The sequence below is a fragment of the Dama dama genome, chromosome 5 (assembly GCF_033118175.1).
Source record: "Dama dama isolate Ldn47 chromosome 5, ASM3311817v1, whole genome shotgun sequence".
NCBI lineage: Eukaryota > Metazoa > Chordata > Mammalia > Artiodactyla > Cervidae > Dama > Dama dama.
This window is the reverse complement of record NC_083685.1, coordinates 15,923,162-15,942,305: the sequence shown is the minus strand read 5'-3', so window position 1 is coordinate 15,942,305 and position 19,144 is coordinate 15,923,162. Positions and strand designations below refer to the sequence as shown.

The window sequence follows — 19,144 nt, the reverse complement described above, 5'->3', positions numbered from 1 at the left end:
TATATACAGATATCCAAAGAATAGATTCCTAGAAGTAAAATTGCTAATCAAATGGAATGTGAATTTTAAATTTAAAAAGGTGTTGCCAATTTTCCTCCAAAGAGGATGCCCCAATTTATGGTCCTATTAGCAAAGTATGAATACCAAAATTTTTTGACCTTCTAATCAGTTCAGTGGAAATCTTTTCTCACTGTCATTTTAGGTTGTATTTCTCACTATGAATTAGATTGTCTTTCTTACGTTGACAAGCCATTTCCATTTCCTCTTCTGTGAACTCTCTGTTGATCTTTCTCATTTGTCTGAGGACTTTCCCCTTGTTAATTTGTAGTAAATCTTACAAATATTATTTTCTTATTTCTCTTTTGACATCTTTATTCTGGAATTTGGGGAGGAGGTGCAGAAATTTGTTATAAGGAATTCAACTTTTTTCCCCTCCAATTGGCTTTCTAATTATTCCCAAATATTTTTTAAATAATCCATCTTTTCCTAACATTTTCTTCCTGATGTTAAAATGTCACCTTCACAAAGAATTAAATAGAGAACTACTGTAAAATCATTGCTTGATTAAAAAGCAGAATGTAAATGTTATACACATTTTCAGTATATGTATTAATAATGTGAAAATAATAATGTACCTAGAAAGAAGTAGGGGTAGGAAAGAAATGTAAATGTACTAATTTTCCTGTTTTTCAGGGTAGTCAATAACAGTTCTTAAACTGAAAGTCTTTTTTAAGTAACTCTAATCTCTTAAAGCTTTGCATGATCTTTTTTTTCCCCCTTAACTCTAGACGGTCTCTTAGGAACTGGTAACTCTTGGTGAAGAAGTTTTAACTAACATTAAGCAGTCATCTTACTTTCAGTTCAGTTCAGTTCAGTCGCTCAGTCGTGTCCGACTCTCTGCGACCCCATGAATCACAGCATGTCAGGCCTCCCTGTCCCTCACCAACTCCCAGAGTTTACTCAGACTCATGCCCATCGAGTCGGTGATGCCATCCAGCCATCTCATCCTCTGTCGTCCCCTTCTCCTCCTGCCCCCAATCCCTCCCAGCATCAGGATCTTTTCCAATGAGTCAACTCTTCGTATGAGGTGGCCAAAGTATTGGAGTTTCAGCTTCAGCCATCAGTCCTTCCAATGAATACCCAGGACTGATCTCCTTCAGGATGGACTGGTTGGATCTCCTTGCAGTCCAAGGGACTCTAAAGAGTCTTCTCCAACACCATAGTTCAAAAGCATCAATTTTTCGGCACTCAGCTTTCTTCACAGTCCAACTCTCACATCCATACATGACCACTGGAAAAACCATAGCCTTGACCAGACAGACCTTTGTTGGCAAAGTAATGTCTCTGCTTTTTAATATGCTATCTAGGTTGGTCATAACTTTCCTTCCAAGGAGTAAGCGTCTTTTAATTTCATGGCTGCAGTCACCATCTGCAGTGATTTTGGAGCCCAAAAAAATAAAGTCTGACACTGTTTCCACTGTCTCCCCATCTATTTCCCATGAGGTGGGACCAGATGCCATGATCTTAGTTTTCTCAATGTTAAGCTTTAAGCCAACTTTTTCACTCTCCTCTTTGACTTTCATCAAGAGGCTCTTTAGTTCCTCTTCACTTTCTGCCATAAGGGTGGTGTCATCTGCATATCTGAGGTTATTGATATTTCTCCCGGCAATCTTGATTCCAGCTTGTGCTTCTTCCAGCCCAGCATTTCTCATGATGTACTCTGCATATAAATTAAATAAGCAGGGTGACAATATACAGCCTTGATGTACTCCTTTTCCTATTTGGAACCAGTCTGTTGTCCCATGTCCAGTTCTAACTGTTGCTTCCTGACCTGCATACAGGTTTCTCAAGAGGCAGGTCAGGGGGTCTGGTATTCCCATCTCTTGAAGAATTTTCCACAGTTTATTGTGATCCACACAGTCGGAGGCTTTGGCATAGTCTATAAAGCAGACATAGATGTTTTTCTGGAACTCTCTTGCTTTTTCGATGATCCAGCAGATATTGGCAATTTGATCTCTGGTTCCTCTGCCTTTTCTAAAACCAGCTTGAACATCTGAAAGTTCTCAGTTCACGTATTGCCGAAGCCTGGCTTGGAGAATTTTGAGCATTACTTTACTAGCGTGTAAGATGAGTGCAATTGTGCAGTAGTTTGAGCATTCTTTGGGATTGCCTTTCTTTAGACTCCTCTAATTCTATGAAATTCAAATATACCTTAATTTAATAGATTATTTTTTAAATTACCATGTGTAATAAGTTTCTCATGTAAAATTATTTCTGGATATCCATCATTCTGAGAGAATGAGAGAGAGAGAGAGGGAAAGTGTCTAAAATGATATTTCATTTATTTCTGGATGGCAGAATTTTGATTTTCTTTTACTGTCTTTTATCGATTTCTGTGTATTATTTAAATGTTTAAAGTAAACATATTTCCAAGAACAATGAAAGCATTCTTTGAAAATGATCTGAGAACCTTTTGACTGTATGGGTTTGGAGAACAATGAAGAGATGGTATTGCAGGCAGAAAGAACATGGGAAAAAGACATGGGAAAGAAAGAACATGGGGAAAAGAACAGGGAAAAAGACATGCAGGTGTGAAACCCATGGCAGAGAGACAAGAATGATCTACAAGTACGCCGCATTGGGTGGAACAGGGAATAGGAGTGACTAGATTGGAGCCTAGAAATTCAAGCAGGAACTGACTGTTAAGGCCAGACTTTACAAAGGAGACCGTGAGATGTTTTTAAGACATTGGTGTATCAGTTTTGAAATATTTTAAGGTTTAATTACCTCCTAAAATAAGAAGTCCAGGATTTAGGAAAGGAGGTGTTAGAAGCAGTCCATACCTGTAAGCAGCTCAATAGCTCCTCCTGTCTTCCTGTCCTAATACTTTACCATTCTTTGCACTTGACTTTTGTCTTCTTGGTCACAAAATGGCTCCTGTGTTTCTGGGACTCAGACTTTATTCCAGGCAGGAGAAAAGAGGCAGGACAAAGAGTAAAACGCCTTCTCTTCCTGTGCCTTGCTTTTTATCCTGGAAAACAAAGCCTTCCTCTGGGGTTTCTGCCTATATCTCAGAATTTGGCCAGAACTCGGTCATGTTACTAATTACACCTGCAAAGAAAGATGGAGTCCAGGTCTTATACTTTTTATTACTTTCAAGAAAGAAAGGCAAGAATAAGAGATTGGAATGAAGGATAACTAGGTCACAGTGTCTGTCACAGTTAATGCCATGATCAACTCTGTGTTAGACCCCCAGAAAACAAACTCCCAAATAAAGAAACCTGGGTGGCCATTCTAGCTCTTCCATTGTTTAGCTGGGTAAATCACTTAACCTCCCTGGGCCAAAAATTCCTCATCTTGGAAATAAAAGAATTACTAAGAGTTACTTCTCCTCTAAAATTCAGTATCCTAGGTTATAGCTTGAAGTTTACTAAAAACTGATTTATTCTTGTCTAATTGCGAGCACTGAAGTAGCCAAATAATTTTGCTTTCTCCCTTGCGTTCTCCTCTTCAAATATGCAAGCTACTCTTCCTTCCAGGAATGGTGTTTCATTTTCAGAAAGGATTCTTTGCAGAGAAATAGATATTTTATTAAAATAGGAGCAAAAGCCACAATTCCCTGGACAGCAAAGTCAGAGTGAAGAACCCCAAGACATACAGATTTTTTTTCTCACAGTGGTCCTGCTCCTCTTTTATATCTGTTTAACTTATAAAGAAATTAAATCCATTCCATCATCTGAGGCCTACCACATTATACCTCATTTTCCCAATATGTTCAAATTATAATTTCACATAAGCAAATTTTCCACATAACTGAAACTTTTCCTTTAAAGAACAAAATTTCCTCCTCCTCCTTTTGATCATGTTTTGTGGTGATCTTGTTAAAATACGTAATATGCTTCTCTGCCTTCCTCAAGAAAGCTTAATGAATATAATGCCACTTCTTGATTACTCAGAAATAATAGCATTTCATGAAATCTTGGTATATAAAAAAAGTGTATGAAGGACAGTTGCCCCTTTACAAAATAGCCCACAAACCCTGGTTCATTTTTATTTGGTTGGTTGGTTGCTTGCTTGGTGTGTTAATCATGGAATTTCCTTCTCTTTACTGTCAGGTGGTCAGATACCTTTTCAACAGACTCTCTTTTCAGCAAAAGTAACTAACAATTCTCAGTCCTCTATTCTCCCTCTTTTGTTCCCTCTTTCTAAACTGCTGTTGGCTGAGAAACCAGGAAACCAGAATATGTGTTAAAGATCATTGATAATATTGAAAGTGAAGACTGTTTACAGCAAGAAAAGCTTACAGACTTTGGGGTGAATATTTTAACCCCTTGGAGACCCTTTTGCCTTATTTCTCATTGTACAGCTCTGTAAAGGGAAGATGAAGTTGCCAGAATTCTGATCTCTGAGATAAATGGGATAACTGCCACATTTTCAAGCATATACTGTATATGACCACAGAAGTAGAAAACAAAATATTCAGAAGTCTGTCTTTAAAAGGGTAGAGAGTGAGAAAGAGGATTGAGGCAGATTATAACAAGAATATTCTATACTTTGCATTGCTTTTGCTTATTACATAGTTTCAGGTTTGAAAGTCACAAGCTCTCAGCTACTATTTAAAGTTCTAGTCATTGATATTACTTGCATGGTAAAGTAAACCTCAAGAATTCTCAAGTAAATTCTGGGACAAGTCCACAAAACGTGGCTTGAGGAAGAAGAGAAAAAACATGATTATCGCTTTATGAGATTTATACAAGATAAGAGGTTACATGAGATGAAAATTGTATCTTGTTATTTCTGCAAAATCCACAGAACTGTTTTACGTTGATTTGTCTTTACGTCTAAATCTTGCACCTAAAAATATGTCTCCTCATTATCAGTTTCTGTTTTTTTCTCTTCCCTTGATCAGCATGACTTCGTTCGACGAGACCGTCCACTTCGTGTCCTTATTGACCTCATACAGAGGACAAAAGATGCCGTTCGTGAGCTAGATAACCTACAGTACCGGAAAATGAAAAAGATCCTTTTCCAAGAGACACGAAATGGACCCTTGAATGAGTCACAGGAAGATGAAGAAGTAGGTTGAGTTTCTTTTAGGGAACACTTATAGGGTACCTACTATGTGAAAAAGTTCTGGACTGGGATGCTATGAAAAACACTTTGGGGAATAACAATGTATTATAATTGATATTTCTGCCTTAGGAGACATGCACAGTTGCAAAAGAGACATTGAAAAAAATAATAAGATAAAATATGAACAGTGTTACAGAGGTGGAGCACACAGTAGGGGTCCATAGTGGGGAGAGAATAAGTCATCTGCTGGTGGGATTAGTGAAGAGGTGGGTCACTTTTGACAGGCAGTTACAGGGCACTTTTGTGCTGTGCTTTAGGAAGATTATCCTGGCATCAGAATGTAAGATGGATATGAATGAATAACTTTCTGGGTAATAGTCCATGCAGGAGGCAGTAAGGGCAGTATTCATGGGAACTGGGGAGAAGGAACATTGAGAAACACTAGAGGGGTGAACTTAATACAGCGCTTCTCACTGACCGTGACAGATGAGGGGGAGCTTATGGTGACTCTGAGCATTTGTGCTTCAATGACTAGAGTGTGTCAGTACCAAGAACAGAGAAGAACCAAGGAGGAAGAGTTGGTTTAGGATGATTTCAGTTTGATGCCTGCTGAGTCTAAGGTCTTGGCATCATATGCTATTGACACAGTGTACAGGTGGAGTTTTTACAGAAAATGACTTTAAGTCAAATAGTTTAAGAAGAATTAGTCAAAGAGGCCTGAATAGAGATGTCTAGTGTTTGATTGGGATATACAAATCTAGAACGTAGGAAAGAGGTCTGGGTAAAGGGTAGTTGGTTGGGGGTCAAGGACATTAAAATGATGATGAATCAGGAGTTGAATGTAAAATGAGAAGAGAGTCCATGCCACATAAGAAAAGGGAAACACAGATGTTCAGAACAGACTTTTGGACTCTGGGAGAAGGCGAGGGTGGGATGTTTTGAGAGAATAGCATTGAAACAAGTATACTATCAAGGGTGAAACAGATCACCAGTCCAGGTTGGATGCATGAGACAAGTGCTCAGGGCTGGTGCACTGGGAAGACCCAGAGGGATGGGATAGGAAGGGAGGCAGGAGCGGGGATCGGGATGGGGAACACATGTAAATCCATGGCTGATTCATGTCAATGTATGGCAAAAACCACTACAATATTGTTAAGTAATTAGCCTCCAACTAATAAAAATAAATGGAAAAAAAGGAAAAATTTTAAAAAAAGAAAAGGGAAACCTGGGAGATAAAGGCATCACAGATGTTATAAGTTAACACAGCTTCAAGGAGGGAGCTACAAATACCATCAGATGCCACAGAGAAGTCAAGTTAAACAAGGACTGAAAACAGTGTTAACTGGGTTTTATAAGTAGGACCTTCTTGATGACCTTAGTAAAAGCAGTTTTATAGGAATAGTTAGGATGAATAGTCATTTACTGTGGGTTATAGAATAAGTGGGAAGTGAGAAAGTAAAGATAGTGAAAGTTGGTCATTTTAAGATTCATAAATTGGGTCAAGAAGGAAAAATGACAAAGGGCAGTATGTAGAAAGGTACATACATATAAGGCAAGTCTCTTCATACTTATATGCAGAAGGAAAGGAGCCAGGATAGAGGCATTGAAGATAGAGGAAAGAGACACAGTTAAGGAATTAGGATCTCAGAAAGTGCATAGCAGTAAGAACATTAGTGCAGGGATTAGCCTTGAACAAAAGAAAGGACTCTTCTTCTAAAAATAGATTAAAAACGGAAAGAATGAAGAATGAATTTTAGTTTAACTTTTTAATATAAAAGAAAATAAAATTATTTTATCAATAATTATAAAAATAAAATTCAGAAAGCTGAACTGGAATATAAAAATCTCTTGATTGCGTATATACAAAGGGGCCCCTTTAATTGGGAAAATAAATTATTAAAAATATAATGTATTATCTATCATTTTAAACTACTCAAACTACCTTTGTCAGTGACTCCTTATATTTCCATGGCTAAGTAGCAATTCATTAAAGTTATGTAGGTACAGAGTATGGTTCTTTGAAAATAGGGTTTATTTGAAGCTAAGTTGCTTTAATTATATTATTTAATCTTGTATCAAAAGATACCCACTGTGATGGATAAATTATATGTTCTGATTATTTTAGCATTTCTCAAATAGTAGTCTTTGGACTAGTAGTGATGAATACCAGTATTATTTAACAGATATATTTAATAAGATTACAGAGGTAAGCTTGATAGAATTGCTTGAGGGAGGCAGAATTTAATTACCTGTCCAGGACAGTAGAATTAATATCCCTGTTCAGATATGAAGTTTCTCAATAATGACTTGCAAAAAGAGCATATTGCTTGTCAAACCTCTGAAAACTCTTTTTATCCTCTTTGAGCTTCAAGTGCCCACTGCCATGTTTGTAGCTATCCTAGAGATCCCCTTTTCAATAGCCTGCAGTCTTTCCCTAGCACCTTGAGTTCCTGAAAGTCTCTTAGAAAATTGACCTGGCTAGTTCTGCTTACCAAGTAGCGATACAATGTGATAGTTGCATATGATGGGGAAAAGCCCTGGGTTAGCAGCATTTGGAACCTTATGGCCCATGTCCAGAATAGCCCTTGGGGAAAGCATCAAAGTGAATCAGAGATGTCTGAAAATGGTGGTGGAATAGTGGAGCCACTACATTAAAAGTTTCATCTTGCAGATTTGGCAGAAAAGCAACTTGGCACTGCAAAATTGAATGTACTTAATAGCTTAGTCAATGGATTGGTGCTTTATCTCCAGGAATTTTTTTTTTAACCCAAGTGCCCCATTTTTATAGGACAGCGAACATGGAACCAGTCTGAGCAGGGAATTGGACAGCCTGGGCAGCAACCACTCCATCCCAAGCATGTCTGTGAGCATAGGCAGCCAGGGCAGCAGCGTGAACAGCATGCAAGAGGTCATGGATGATAGCAGCTCTGAACTTGTCATGATGCATGATGATGAAAGCCCAGTAAATTCCACTTCCTCTGTTGTGCATAAGAAGGTAAGTTTCATGTTCCCCTTCACAGTGCTAGGTTTTGCCCATTGTTATGAAGCCAACTCAGGTCATGTAGCATTCAGATATTTTAGTTCCCTCTTTACAACTGAAATTATGGAACTCAGCTGAGCACATGATAGTTCTTTTTGGTAAAAAAAGGTAATGAAGGACTAGGCAAGCTGTATTTGTGCCTGTTTTTTCATCTTCCTCTCTTGTTACTCTGATGTCCACCACCATCAAATAAACAAAAACAAATAAATCCATAAATCTCCACGTCAAAGAAACCCGTTAAGTTTCTTTCTAAACCAATAACCTTAATACTGTTGACCTTAAAAGCTTTCTGCGTAAAACCTGTTGCTTGTGACCTTTTAGAAGTATTTCAGATGTATGTTTCTTACTGAGTAGTCCCAAAATACTCTTTGTTTTAGAAAAAGTTTCCACTCTTTTTTGTTGTTTCTTGGATTTGTCATTTCTAATTCTTCTAAGACCAGCTCTATGTCAGTTTAAATATTCTGACTTTTGAGTTAATGATTCTGTTTTTTGTTTTAACTTTACTTTTCCAATCGAGGATCATTCATTTCACACAAAGCCTATCATGATTTATAATTTGACATGCTTTATTTTAAAATGAAAAATGAAAAAAAAATAAAATGAAAAATGATTTTTAAGCTTCTTTCAAAGCAATTTCTATAAGTTGAGTATTTCACAGAATTATCAATGATTTTTTCTGGAGGAATTCCCAAAAGTGTTTTAAGTACCTTAGATAAGCAGTTCATAATATGGAACTATAGAAGAGAATCCTTTATAACTTTTTCCATATTAGGTATATATGAGTTGTGTATGTACTGCTGCTGCTGCTAAGTCGCTTCAGTTATGTCCAACTCTGTGCGACCCCATAAACAGCAGCCCACCAGACTCCGCCATCCCTGGGATTCTCCGGGCAAGAACACTGGAGTGGGTTACCTTTTCCTTCTCCAATGCATGAAAGTGAAAAGGGAGAGTGAAGTCCCTCAGTCGTGTCCGACTCTTTGCAACCCCATGGACTGCAGCCTACCAGGCTCCTCCATCCATGGGATTTTCCAGGCAAGAGTACTGGAGGGGGTTGCCATTGCCTTCTCTGGTGTATGTACTCATTTTAATAAATATGAGTGATTACATTCTAACTCCAGTAGGAGAGCAGGTTTGAGAATTTTTTCCACTTAGATGTCTGCTGGTTGTGTATTTTTATTGGGAGAAAAAAAAATTAAACAGGTAAGGATGAAGAGCATGTGAAAATATATTGGTGCCTAGTCATGAATATTGGAGGGATCAAGTTTATTTTCTGAACTGATTAACTTACTCATTTATTCAACAAACATTGGTGGGGACCCCTATTATCTGCAAGGAACTGTAGTAGGCCCTTTGGATACAGACAAAACAGACATGATGCCTTCATGGAGCTTATTATCTGTGGGGGAGATTAAGCAGATAATCACACAAGTAAATTTATCGTGTAATTTTAAAACTTGTTCTGGGTAAAAGGAGGACTTATTCTATCAGGGAGTAGAGGAAAATCTCCCCAGTGAAATGACATTCAAGCTCAAACTTCAGAGACAAATAGAGGTTAGCTAATTTGGGGTGAAAGATGGGGGTGAGGAAGCAATAGGTACAAAGGCCCTGAGACAAGGAATTTTGTATGTTCAAGGAAAAGGAGAAAAATCTGAGAAATTAGAGCTTGGAGGACTATGTGGAGAGTGAACTGGGACCAGAGTGACAGCAAGGACCCAGATTATTAGAAAGCCATAAAAGCATTTTGAGGAAACGAGTGATACCATGCAGATGAAGAAATCTGCTAAGAGTTCAGCATTGTCAGTCAGCTGTGTTTAAACATGGGCAAATGGTCATGTATTTGAAGGGTGGAAAAGGTTTTGCTGGGCTCTCTTTTTCGAAGGAATTATCATGGATGCTGAGAGATATTGACTTTTTTCTTTTAGCTCTAGGGCTTTGTGGGGATAGAGAGCAAAAAAAAGAAGAGGAATTCTGTTGGATCTTTTTACTCTAGGACATCTCAAATGAACACCCAATATTAGAAGAGAGATAATTAGATTAGATTACTGGAATAATCAATAAAATTAGATTACTGGCATAATCAACAAGAAAGAAGACCCTGGTCTTGAACTCATTGGAGGTTTTAATTTTAATATTTGCAGGCTGGTATAGAGCTTTCTTGTAATAGTTTGGGCCTTTCAGTGCCTTTTTCTCCTTGGTCTAATCTTAAGAAGATAAGATTTTAATTTATAATTTGAAATAGAAGGTAGTTGTTTTCGATATACAGAAAATATTTGTCAGGAAAATTTTTCTAAAATGTATTTCTATTTAATTATTAAATATAGAGGTAATGTGATAAAAAATATTGAAAAACATCTACAAATAAAACTATGAATTAGTTAACTTTAAAATATAAGCAAGGAAGTACGCTAGTAGAAACAATCAACTGAATGAAAGGGAAACCCACAGAATGGGAGAAAATACCTGCAAATCATCTATCTTATAAAGAATCAATATCCAGAATATATGGAGAACTCCTAAAACAACAGCAACAATGAAAGAGGAAAAAAAACAACTGGAATCAAAAGTGAGTAAGGACTTGAATCACCATTTCTCCAAAGAAGATATAAAAATGATCAATGAGCGTATGAAAAGATCCCCAACATTATCAATCATTAGGGAAATTCTAATCAAAATTACAGTAAGATACCACCCATATGTGTAGCTATCACACACATTAGAGTGACCACTGTTTAAAAAAAACAGAATGTAACAAGTGTTGCTGAGGATATGGAAAAATTAGAACCCTATTCATTGTTGGTAGGGTTTGAAAAGGGTACAACCACTGTGGAAAATGGTGTTTCCTTGAAAAATTAAAACTAGAATTACCATATAACCTAGCAATTCCACTTCTCAGTATATATCCAAAAGCACTGAAAGCAGGGTCTCAAAGAGATTTTTGTACACCCCTGTTCACTGCAGCCTTATTCACAAAAACAGCAGAGAGGTGGAAGCAATGTAAATGATGAATGAATAAACAAAATGTTATATACGTACAACGGAGTATTATTCAACCTTTAAAAGGAAGGAAATTCTGCCTTATGCCATTAATACAATGTGGTTGAACCGGGAAGACATTATGCTAAGTGGAACAAATGTACCTGTCACAAAAAGACAAATGCTGTATGATTCCACTTATATGAGGCTCTTAGCATAATCAAAATCATGGAAAGTACAATGATAGTTACTAAGGATTTGGGGAGAGAATTAATAGGGAATTGCTATTTAATGGGGCACAGAGCTTCAGTTTTACAAAGAGAAAAGAGTTATAGGGGTGATGTGATGCTGATAGTTACATAGCATTATAAGTGTATCAGCACTGAACCATACACTTGAAAATAATCAAGATGGTATTTTTATTTTACCACAATTAAGAAAAGGAAAACATAGAAGCAGGTTAGAAGAATAGAGCATGTTATATATATGTGCTTGGTCAATCAGTCATGTCCGACTCTTTGCAACCCCCATGAACTGTAGCCCCCTAGACTCCTCTGTTCATGGAATTCTCCAGGCAAGAATACTGGAGTGGATTGCCATTCCCTTCTCCAGGGCATCTTACCAACCCAGGGATAGAACCCAGGTCTCCTGCATTGAAGGCAGATTTTTTGCCATCTGAGCCATCAGGGAAGCCCATTGTATATAAAAACTTAATATTAAATAATGGTATCTCTTCATGAAACCCATTTAGCCTTATCCTTGGGCTTAACGTCTTTAAACTTAATAGAAATAAATTTTTCATAAGTTTCATATTTGTTTTTTTACTTGACTTTGAAATTTTTCACTTGGGAACATAAATAAAGTAGGATCTTAAACTCTCAACAGAAAGGTAGTGGACTCTAGGAATGAGGAAACTAGTTTTAAGTTCTGTCTGCCACTGTTAGTTTTATTTTACTTTGGACAAGTCACAAACCTCTCCAAACCTCAGTTTTTCCATCTGTAAAATAAGGAGTTGTTCTGTATGATTTCCAACATTGTTTCCAACTCTAAAATTTTGTGCTTCTATTCCTGTAAATTTTAAAAGAGTAAATGTCTAATATGGCTTTCAAGTTGTTTGGTAAAGAGTTGCCTTGATATAGAAAAGCCTATGTATCACTGAATTATCATTTTATAAACAATGTTCTACCCATTATCTCATTATCCTATTTTATTGTCTTTTTTTTATACTTGTCACTATCTAAAATTATACTATGTACTAATTCATTATTTCATAATTTGGGTGTAAATTTCATCATAGCTAAAATTATGCTTACCTTGTTCTGTGCTGTATCTCAACACCTTAGAACAGTGCCTGGCACACCATAGGCACTCAGTAAATATCTAAGGAATGAGTGAATTAACAAACAAAAAATACACAGTGAATAAATTGCTTACCAGATACTAAACACCATGCTATTTTGAACATAATGGTTTAAAAGGCTTGAATAATATTAAATATTATTTTTATGGTTTGAAAGACTTAAATAGATTGTCTCCAATAATAGTACGCTTGACAATAAGAACTTGCTTAATAAATATTAAAATGTAAGAATAAGGATGGGGAATTGTTTTGTTCCCCGCTCTTAACTGTTATAATTAAGATTGCAGACATATGCTAAATTAGTCAAATCATATATATGAGCAGAATGCCCATTTTATATAGGAAGTAAACTTACTTTTAAGGGCCATGTATAACTGTTAAGAGCGTGATTTGCAACTAACTGTTCTGCATCCAGAATAAAGATGTCCTGATTTTAGGAGGACAGACCTATCATAGATCAAGCCCAAAAAATACAAAGTGGGACACTGAAAATTTTCCTTTAACACCAGAATTTCAAGTTACTTCCCTCTCTACAGTCTTTGCCTCTACTCTGGTCTTTCCCTGGCCCTGAAGGAATCCTAATCCAGTCTTCCTTTTGAACAAGAATGATTTGATAAGTCTAAAGGTATATTCTGATAAAATAAACTTTAGGCACTTACTTCTTTTCTCCGTTCTAGCATTGCCACACTGCTTTTTCCAATAACATGAGTATCACTACATATCTAGACTGTTTGCTTCTCCAGGACATCTCTCTTCACATACAACCTAGCTGGGTGTCTATCACATTGTGCATGCATGCATGCTAAGTTGCTCAGTCGTGCATGGTTTTGTGCAACCCTTTGGACTGCAGCCTGCCAGGCTCCTCTGTCCCTGAGATTCTCTAGGCAAGAATACTGCAGTGGGTTGCTGGGCCCTCCTCCAGGGGATCTTCCTGACACAGGGATCAAACCTGTGTCTCTTAGTCTACCTGCATTGGCAAGCAGTTTCTTTACCACTAGTGCCACCTGGGAAGCCCCTATCACATAGTAAGCACCCAATAAATGTTTTGTGAACTGACATGAAGATGAACTTTTATGGGGCACAACTCTACACCTCAGTTCTTGATTATTCACAAGTGAGTCCAGGGCAAACTCTTAATCCAGATTGGTTTTTTTTGCTGTAGCCTAGGCTGCCTCTGAGCCTCCACCCTACACCTTAAAACAATTGGGTGTACAGCGGTAGCAAGCAGATTTTAATATTGTTCTAAGCAACAAAAGTCTGTTGTTTTTAATTTGACAATTGAAAGGTATATTTTTATTTTGTTAAAGTCTACAATCACTTATTTTTGCTTGCGGCTGCCTTCTGTTAATATAGATCATGAGACCTTTATGTATTAAAATTCTTTGTTCACTAATCAATTTGTTGTTTCTAGTATGCCTAATGAACTCTAGTCATCATGGCCCCCGTTTAGAGATCAGTTTTTTAAAAAATTGTTCTCTTCTAACTCCTAAAGCTTTCCTTGACCCTTCCCATTAGTCAATATTAGTGAGGGTTTTTTTTTCCCCTTCTTTAAAAAAAGAACAGTTTTCCCCATTTTCGTAAGAGGAAAAAAAAGAAATGTCCTTGAGGGGATAGGATGTTCTAGTTTAATTTCCACTTGCTTCAGTGGCCTTTCCTATTATTTTTGCTGAAGAGCAGGGCAGTTTCTTTGACTCTTCAACTTGCATTTGGCCAAGTAAAAGTAAATTAATATATGAAGATAATGTTTCTTGAACAGAGCAGTCGTACAAACCACCCCTCCATGGTACCTTCTTTCAGTGTTCTGCCAGTCATTTTTTCTCCCTAACAGCTATCTTTCCAGGTGAAGACACCCTTTTCCATCTTCTCCCCTTCCTCTAGCCCCAGCTTTTGATAGCTGCACCTGCTTAGGCAATCATTTAATCATTTTGAAATGAACAAAACAAAAGAGATGGTGGGTTTGCTGATCCCTCTCCACAGCATGAAAGGTATGGGAATCTGTAAAAAAACTTCTCATCGCCAGAAAAAAGAGCCATTTTTAGATCCCCTCCAACCCCACCATGTAAAGGTGTGCTTGTATGTGTGTCACTGTTTTGCAACTGCCTTAAAGTACAAAGTGACAGGTTTTTATGAAATATGAATTAGAATTATGTTAAATAATAAAAAAAAGTCACTTTCTCAGAATCTTCTCAGACCTATATTCTTGAGCTTATTTATTCAGCAAACATTTTTTGAATGCCCACAGAGTATCAAGCACCATGATAGGTGCTGCAAAGACTGAGGTTTTTTGAAACACATTTATTCTGCCTTCACGAAGCTCACAGTCTCATGCACAGATGAATGTAAGTATGATGAGAATGTGATAAAGGTATACCAAAAGTGGAGTGGTTTCCAAGGTTAATTTCAAGTTAATCTAGAAACTCTGAGTGAGTGATCACACCATATCACTTCAGAAGCATAAATAGTCAGACATTTAGGAGAAAACTTCTACATAAAAGTAAAGTCCTTTGTCCAGGGAATAATAGTAAAGTTTTTAATCTGAAGAAATTTTATTTCTTTTTATAATGAAAGGACAGTATAAATTTACTTAAAACTGGTCCCAAAACCATGTATTTCAGAGAGCTATTTTGCTTGTTTCTGGATAATAAGATTTTAAGGATAAATTATGAGCAAGTCATATATATTGTCTTGGTAAAGTAAAACATATTTATTCTTAAATTTCTAAAAATCATTCTTCAGCATCAGAGATGTTGACCCTCTCATCTTCATTTGTAAATCATATGCAGTGGTGCTTAACTGCATAAAATAGAAAATTGACCCTCTCCAGTATTGATCTTAAAATGTGTTCAGATCGGAAACTCTGGGAGGCAGGTACAGTCGTTCTCAAAGGGGCTGTTGCTTGAAGGGGTGATATAACCAACAGAATACAAACCCAATAAAGCTGATAGTTTAATCTGTTCTTACTTGCTTTTCAAGTCACATTGCCCTAGTTTTAAAATTGCATTATTATTTAAGTTGTCTGTAGAATTTTGAACTTTAAAGAATGGTGTTGAATATTTTAAAATTTATCCCTGTGCTCTTGAAGTGCATATCCACTGTTAGACGAAAATACTGCCTCATCCTGTGGTCTCTCACATATTTGGAGACTTTTAATGTTTGTGATCTCTGTTACGAAGCTACTACAGGAACTAAGAATTCTTTTATAAAATTTAAAATGGGGAAGAACACAAGGGATTAAACTTTTAATATTATTTATTAAGGTAGATTAAAATTTTGGACCTTTTCTCTCAGACTAAGTTCTAAAATAGCATTATTTTTTAAATATGCCCTTGTGGGTTATGTAATTTGCTACATGTCAACTAAAATCACTGATTTCATATTTTAATTTTTCCAGTGTATTTCAGTATCCTTGAGTTTAAAAACTTAGCTAATATGATGTGACTTTTAATTTGATAAGCAGAGTCCTAACGTACAAGTGTTAATTTTTATGTGAGAGAAAATTATTAGAAAATTATAGAAAACTAATATTAGGGTTATACTTATTTGCACATGAATGTGTTCTGTTTTATTCTGTTATGTGAATAGTGTGGATTCTAGTGTCACTGGTTAACTTTGTAAATCAAGTTATTAAAATTTGAAATTTAGCTGCTGCCACAGCGTTGAAGAGCTCCCTCTCAGTAATTGTACTTAGTTAACTGATACCAAAACTCTGATCTGTAAAGCCACAGGTCTCTGCTGAGCCTGTCTCTTCTGATTGTTGGCATTTAGAAGTTTATTGCTTTTCTGGGATTATAATATTAAGTAAGGTTGATTTTGGAGTTAATATTCAGAATAAATATTTATTAATAAATAATCTGAATGGCAGTAGATCTCAGGGCCTTCATCTTTAGAACTGTAAACCTAGGTGCATATATCCTGCACCTAATATCTCTTTGCCCAGTGAAATAAGAGTTTTTAGATTTCCAAGGAAATAATAAGAAAATTTTAAGTTGACCTATCAAGTACGTTTTTTACAAATTTCAAAAATATGGGTTGAGATGCATTCTTAATCTATAGTACCATCTAATAGAATTTTCTGCAATGATAGAAATTATTAATGTCTGCAGTGTTCAATATGGTAGCCATAGTTAGTGGCTAGCTTGAAACATAGCTGGTGTGACTTAGAAACTGAATTTTACATTTTATTTAATTCAGATATTCATGTGACTAAAGCCTATCTTATTGGACAGCACAGAGGTAGAACACCCCTCAAATTTGATATATATGCCTTCAGTGGCATTAAAGGTACTTTCGTTATTTGAAAGCAAAATAGGCCACAATAAAGTAATTCTGAAAAAAAAATCTAAATATAGATGTAATGGTAGATACCCTCGCAACATTCTGAAGCATTCTAACTTTATAAAAGGGAAAAAGAAAATTAGCCCAATGATAAATTTAATCATGACTCTTCTCTTTTACTTAGAAACCTGGGTGTAAAATTTAATTTTCCTCAAGGAATTTATATGTTTTGACTTGTCAACATTTTACACTATATAATAAAATTTTGTGTTTTTTAAACCTCTTTATAATTTTATTTCCTGAAGAAAGAAAGAGCAATTATAAAAGATTCCAAATAGTCAGAGACAGAATGCAAAACTGACTTCTCACAATGGTTTCTCCTAAAACCCCAGGGCAATAAGAGAATTAATTTCTCCTTCCCTGTCCTGAACATATACTATTTGAAAATCCCCCATGGTTGTACATGTTTCTGAGTTATTACTTGTTATAGTATTTTTTTTCTGAAAGGTTAGTGCTACTTACTGACTGACCACTTCCTCTTTTATAGAGCAAAGCATCGCCCTTTGAAAGCATTTTCCCCTTTAAAAGTCATTTCAATGGCATTTAAGAAACATCCATTATTATCCTTCCAGGGAATGTTATTTTTCACTGGGCATTACAATAAGATTAATCATCTCTGCCCGCCAAGAAGCACAGACTTGATTAAATCAGTCAAGGGCATTAAATTCCAGCTATACTCACTCTTGTGACCATACCGACACAGAGTTGAGGAAGAATTTGTGAAAGTATCATTTGGTTAAAATTGTATGCCTGTCTCTTTAAATCTGAAAAAAAAAAATCCTTTCAGAAGCTGTAGAGAGAAGGTGCTAGAACTGTGTACGATCATGACTGGAAAGCAGGATCCCTCAGTGACTGCCGAATCTTCCCAGCACAAGATAGAGAGGCAGTTCAGCACAAGCCTACACTGGTTCTAGGCAGAACGATGATCCTACCGAACAGATTTCAAATAAAATTAAATTGAGAAAGCAGATCTTTCAAGGGAATGAGGCGGAGGCTCGCTTTTATGTTAAAAGCCACCAGCATCCTCCTTGCTAGACATGGACATGACATTTTTAAAGGAATTATTTGGTTACAGCGTTTTAAGCAAACTGTTCTAAGGAGCCTGTACATTACCTTGTTTTTTCTATTCTTTTTTTCTTTTGCATATATGTAATTCTGGAGGTAAAGAAAAAGCCTGCCAGGGATTCAGAAGGCATCCCACTAGCGATCAGCTGACATTCCTAACTGAAGGCTGCAATGTGTTGCTTATTCATTTTGTACCGTGGGAGCTGCGGGGACTAGCAGAGAGCTAAACTATGCATTTCAAACAGCAGTGCTTGTGCAGAAAGAGGGGTGAGAGAGAGGCAGCCGGCGAGGAAAGAGCACAGCTGGACTTTCTCCTTGTTTTTATCCATTTCTGCAGGATCATGTATTCATAAGGGATGAGGCGGGCCACGGCGATCCCAGGCCTGAGCCGCGGCCTACCCAGTCAGTTCAGAGCCAGGCCCTCCACTACCGGAACAGAGAGCGCTTTGCCACGATCAAATCAGCATCTTTGGTAAGCAAACACCCCTCTACCCACCTTCCCTTCCTTCCCCTCCTCCCCATCTGGCAGCCTCTCGCCCTCCCTGAGCCTCTCTCGGCTTCATGGATGGGAGGAAAGGAGTCAAGAATGTTTTCTCCCTCCTAATAATTTTATTCATTTTAGAAAAAATCTGTTGGCATAGCAACCTGATCTCAGATATTTCAGCATTGTCTATGGCATGGAAAAAAATACCCTTTGTGTGTGTGTGTGTGTATTTATATATGCTGTGTGTGCAAAATAAAAGGCCTTTGAGATGAAGTTGCTAATGTATCCAGTTTTGTAAAAGCTGTTTATCTTTTCATTGAAATAATAATGCTAAAAAAATATTTTAAAGGTATTGGACGTGTGTGTATGCAGGGCACTATGCTCCTTTTTGTATAGATGCATGTGTGTTTATAATGTGTACACACACAGCAAAAGATAAAACAATTTAAATATATATATATATAGTTGCTGGCTAACGTATATAATTGTAGGAAATAAGATACTTGGTTCCCAGGGATGGATTGCCGGTTTGTTCTGGTTCATTCATTTATTTATTGCAACAATGGTAGTGGCTGCACTTCCCCATTTAACCCCTGAAGAATTTCCTGGCACCCGTAGAGCAAGAAGGGCTTTGTAAGAGAGGGTCGGGATGGTTGTGGGAGCAAAGATACTGTAGGATCCTTCAGCATTTTTACTATTGCAAATGTGATTGCTGGATGCCCTTGTAGTAGCAAAAGGGGTGTGTGCTGGAAGAGTTAGTTTTCATGCCTCCTCCCCTCAGCACCCCCACGCGTGCGCGTGCGCACTCACAGTC

At 36.9% G+C, this 19,144-nt stretch overlaps 1 protein-coding gene across 6 annotated transcripts in view; it reads left to right on the top strand.

Annotated features, from left to right (window-relative positions):
* The window catches only part of TAOK3 (TAO kinase 3), a 184,201-nt gene that overhangs the window by 130,724 nt on the left and 34,333 nt on the right, over nucleotides 1-19,144 (top strand). For all 6 annotated transcript variants that reach the window (XM_061141880.1, XM_061141883.1, XM_061141882.1 and 3 more), the window contains 3 exons: nucleotides 4,910-5,077; nucleotides 7,862-8,068; nucleotides 18,184-18,318. In XM_061141880.1, coding sequence (XP_060997863.1) covers nucleotides 4,910-5,077; nucleotides 7,862-8,068; nucleotides 18,184-18,318 — 510 coding nt within the window. The remainder of the gene's footprint in view (nucleotides 1-4,909; nucleotides 5,078-7,861; nucleotides 8,069-18,183; nucleotides 18,319-19,144) is intronic.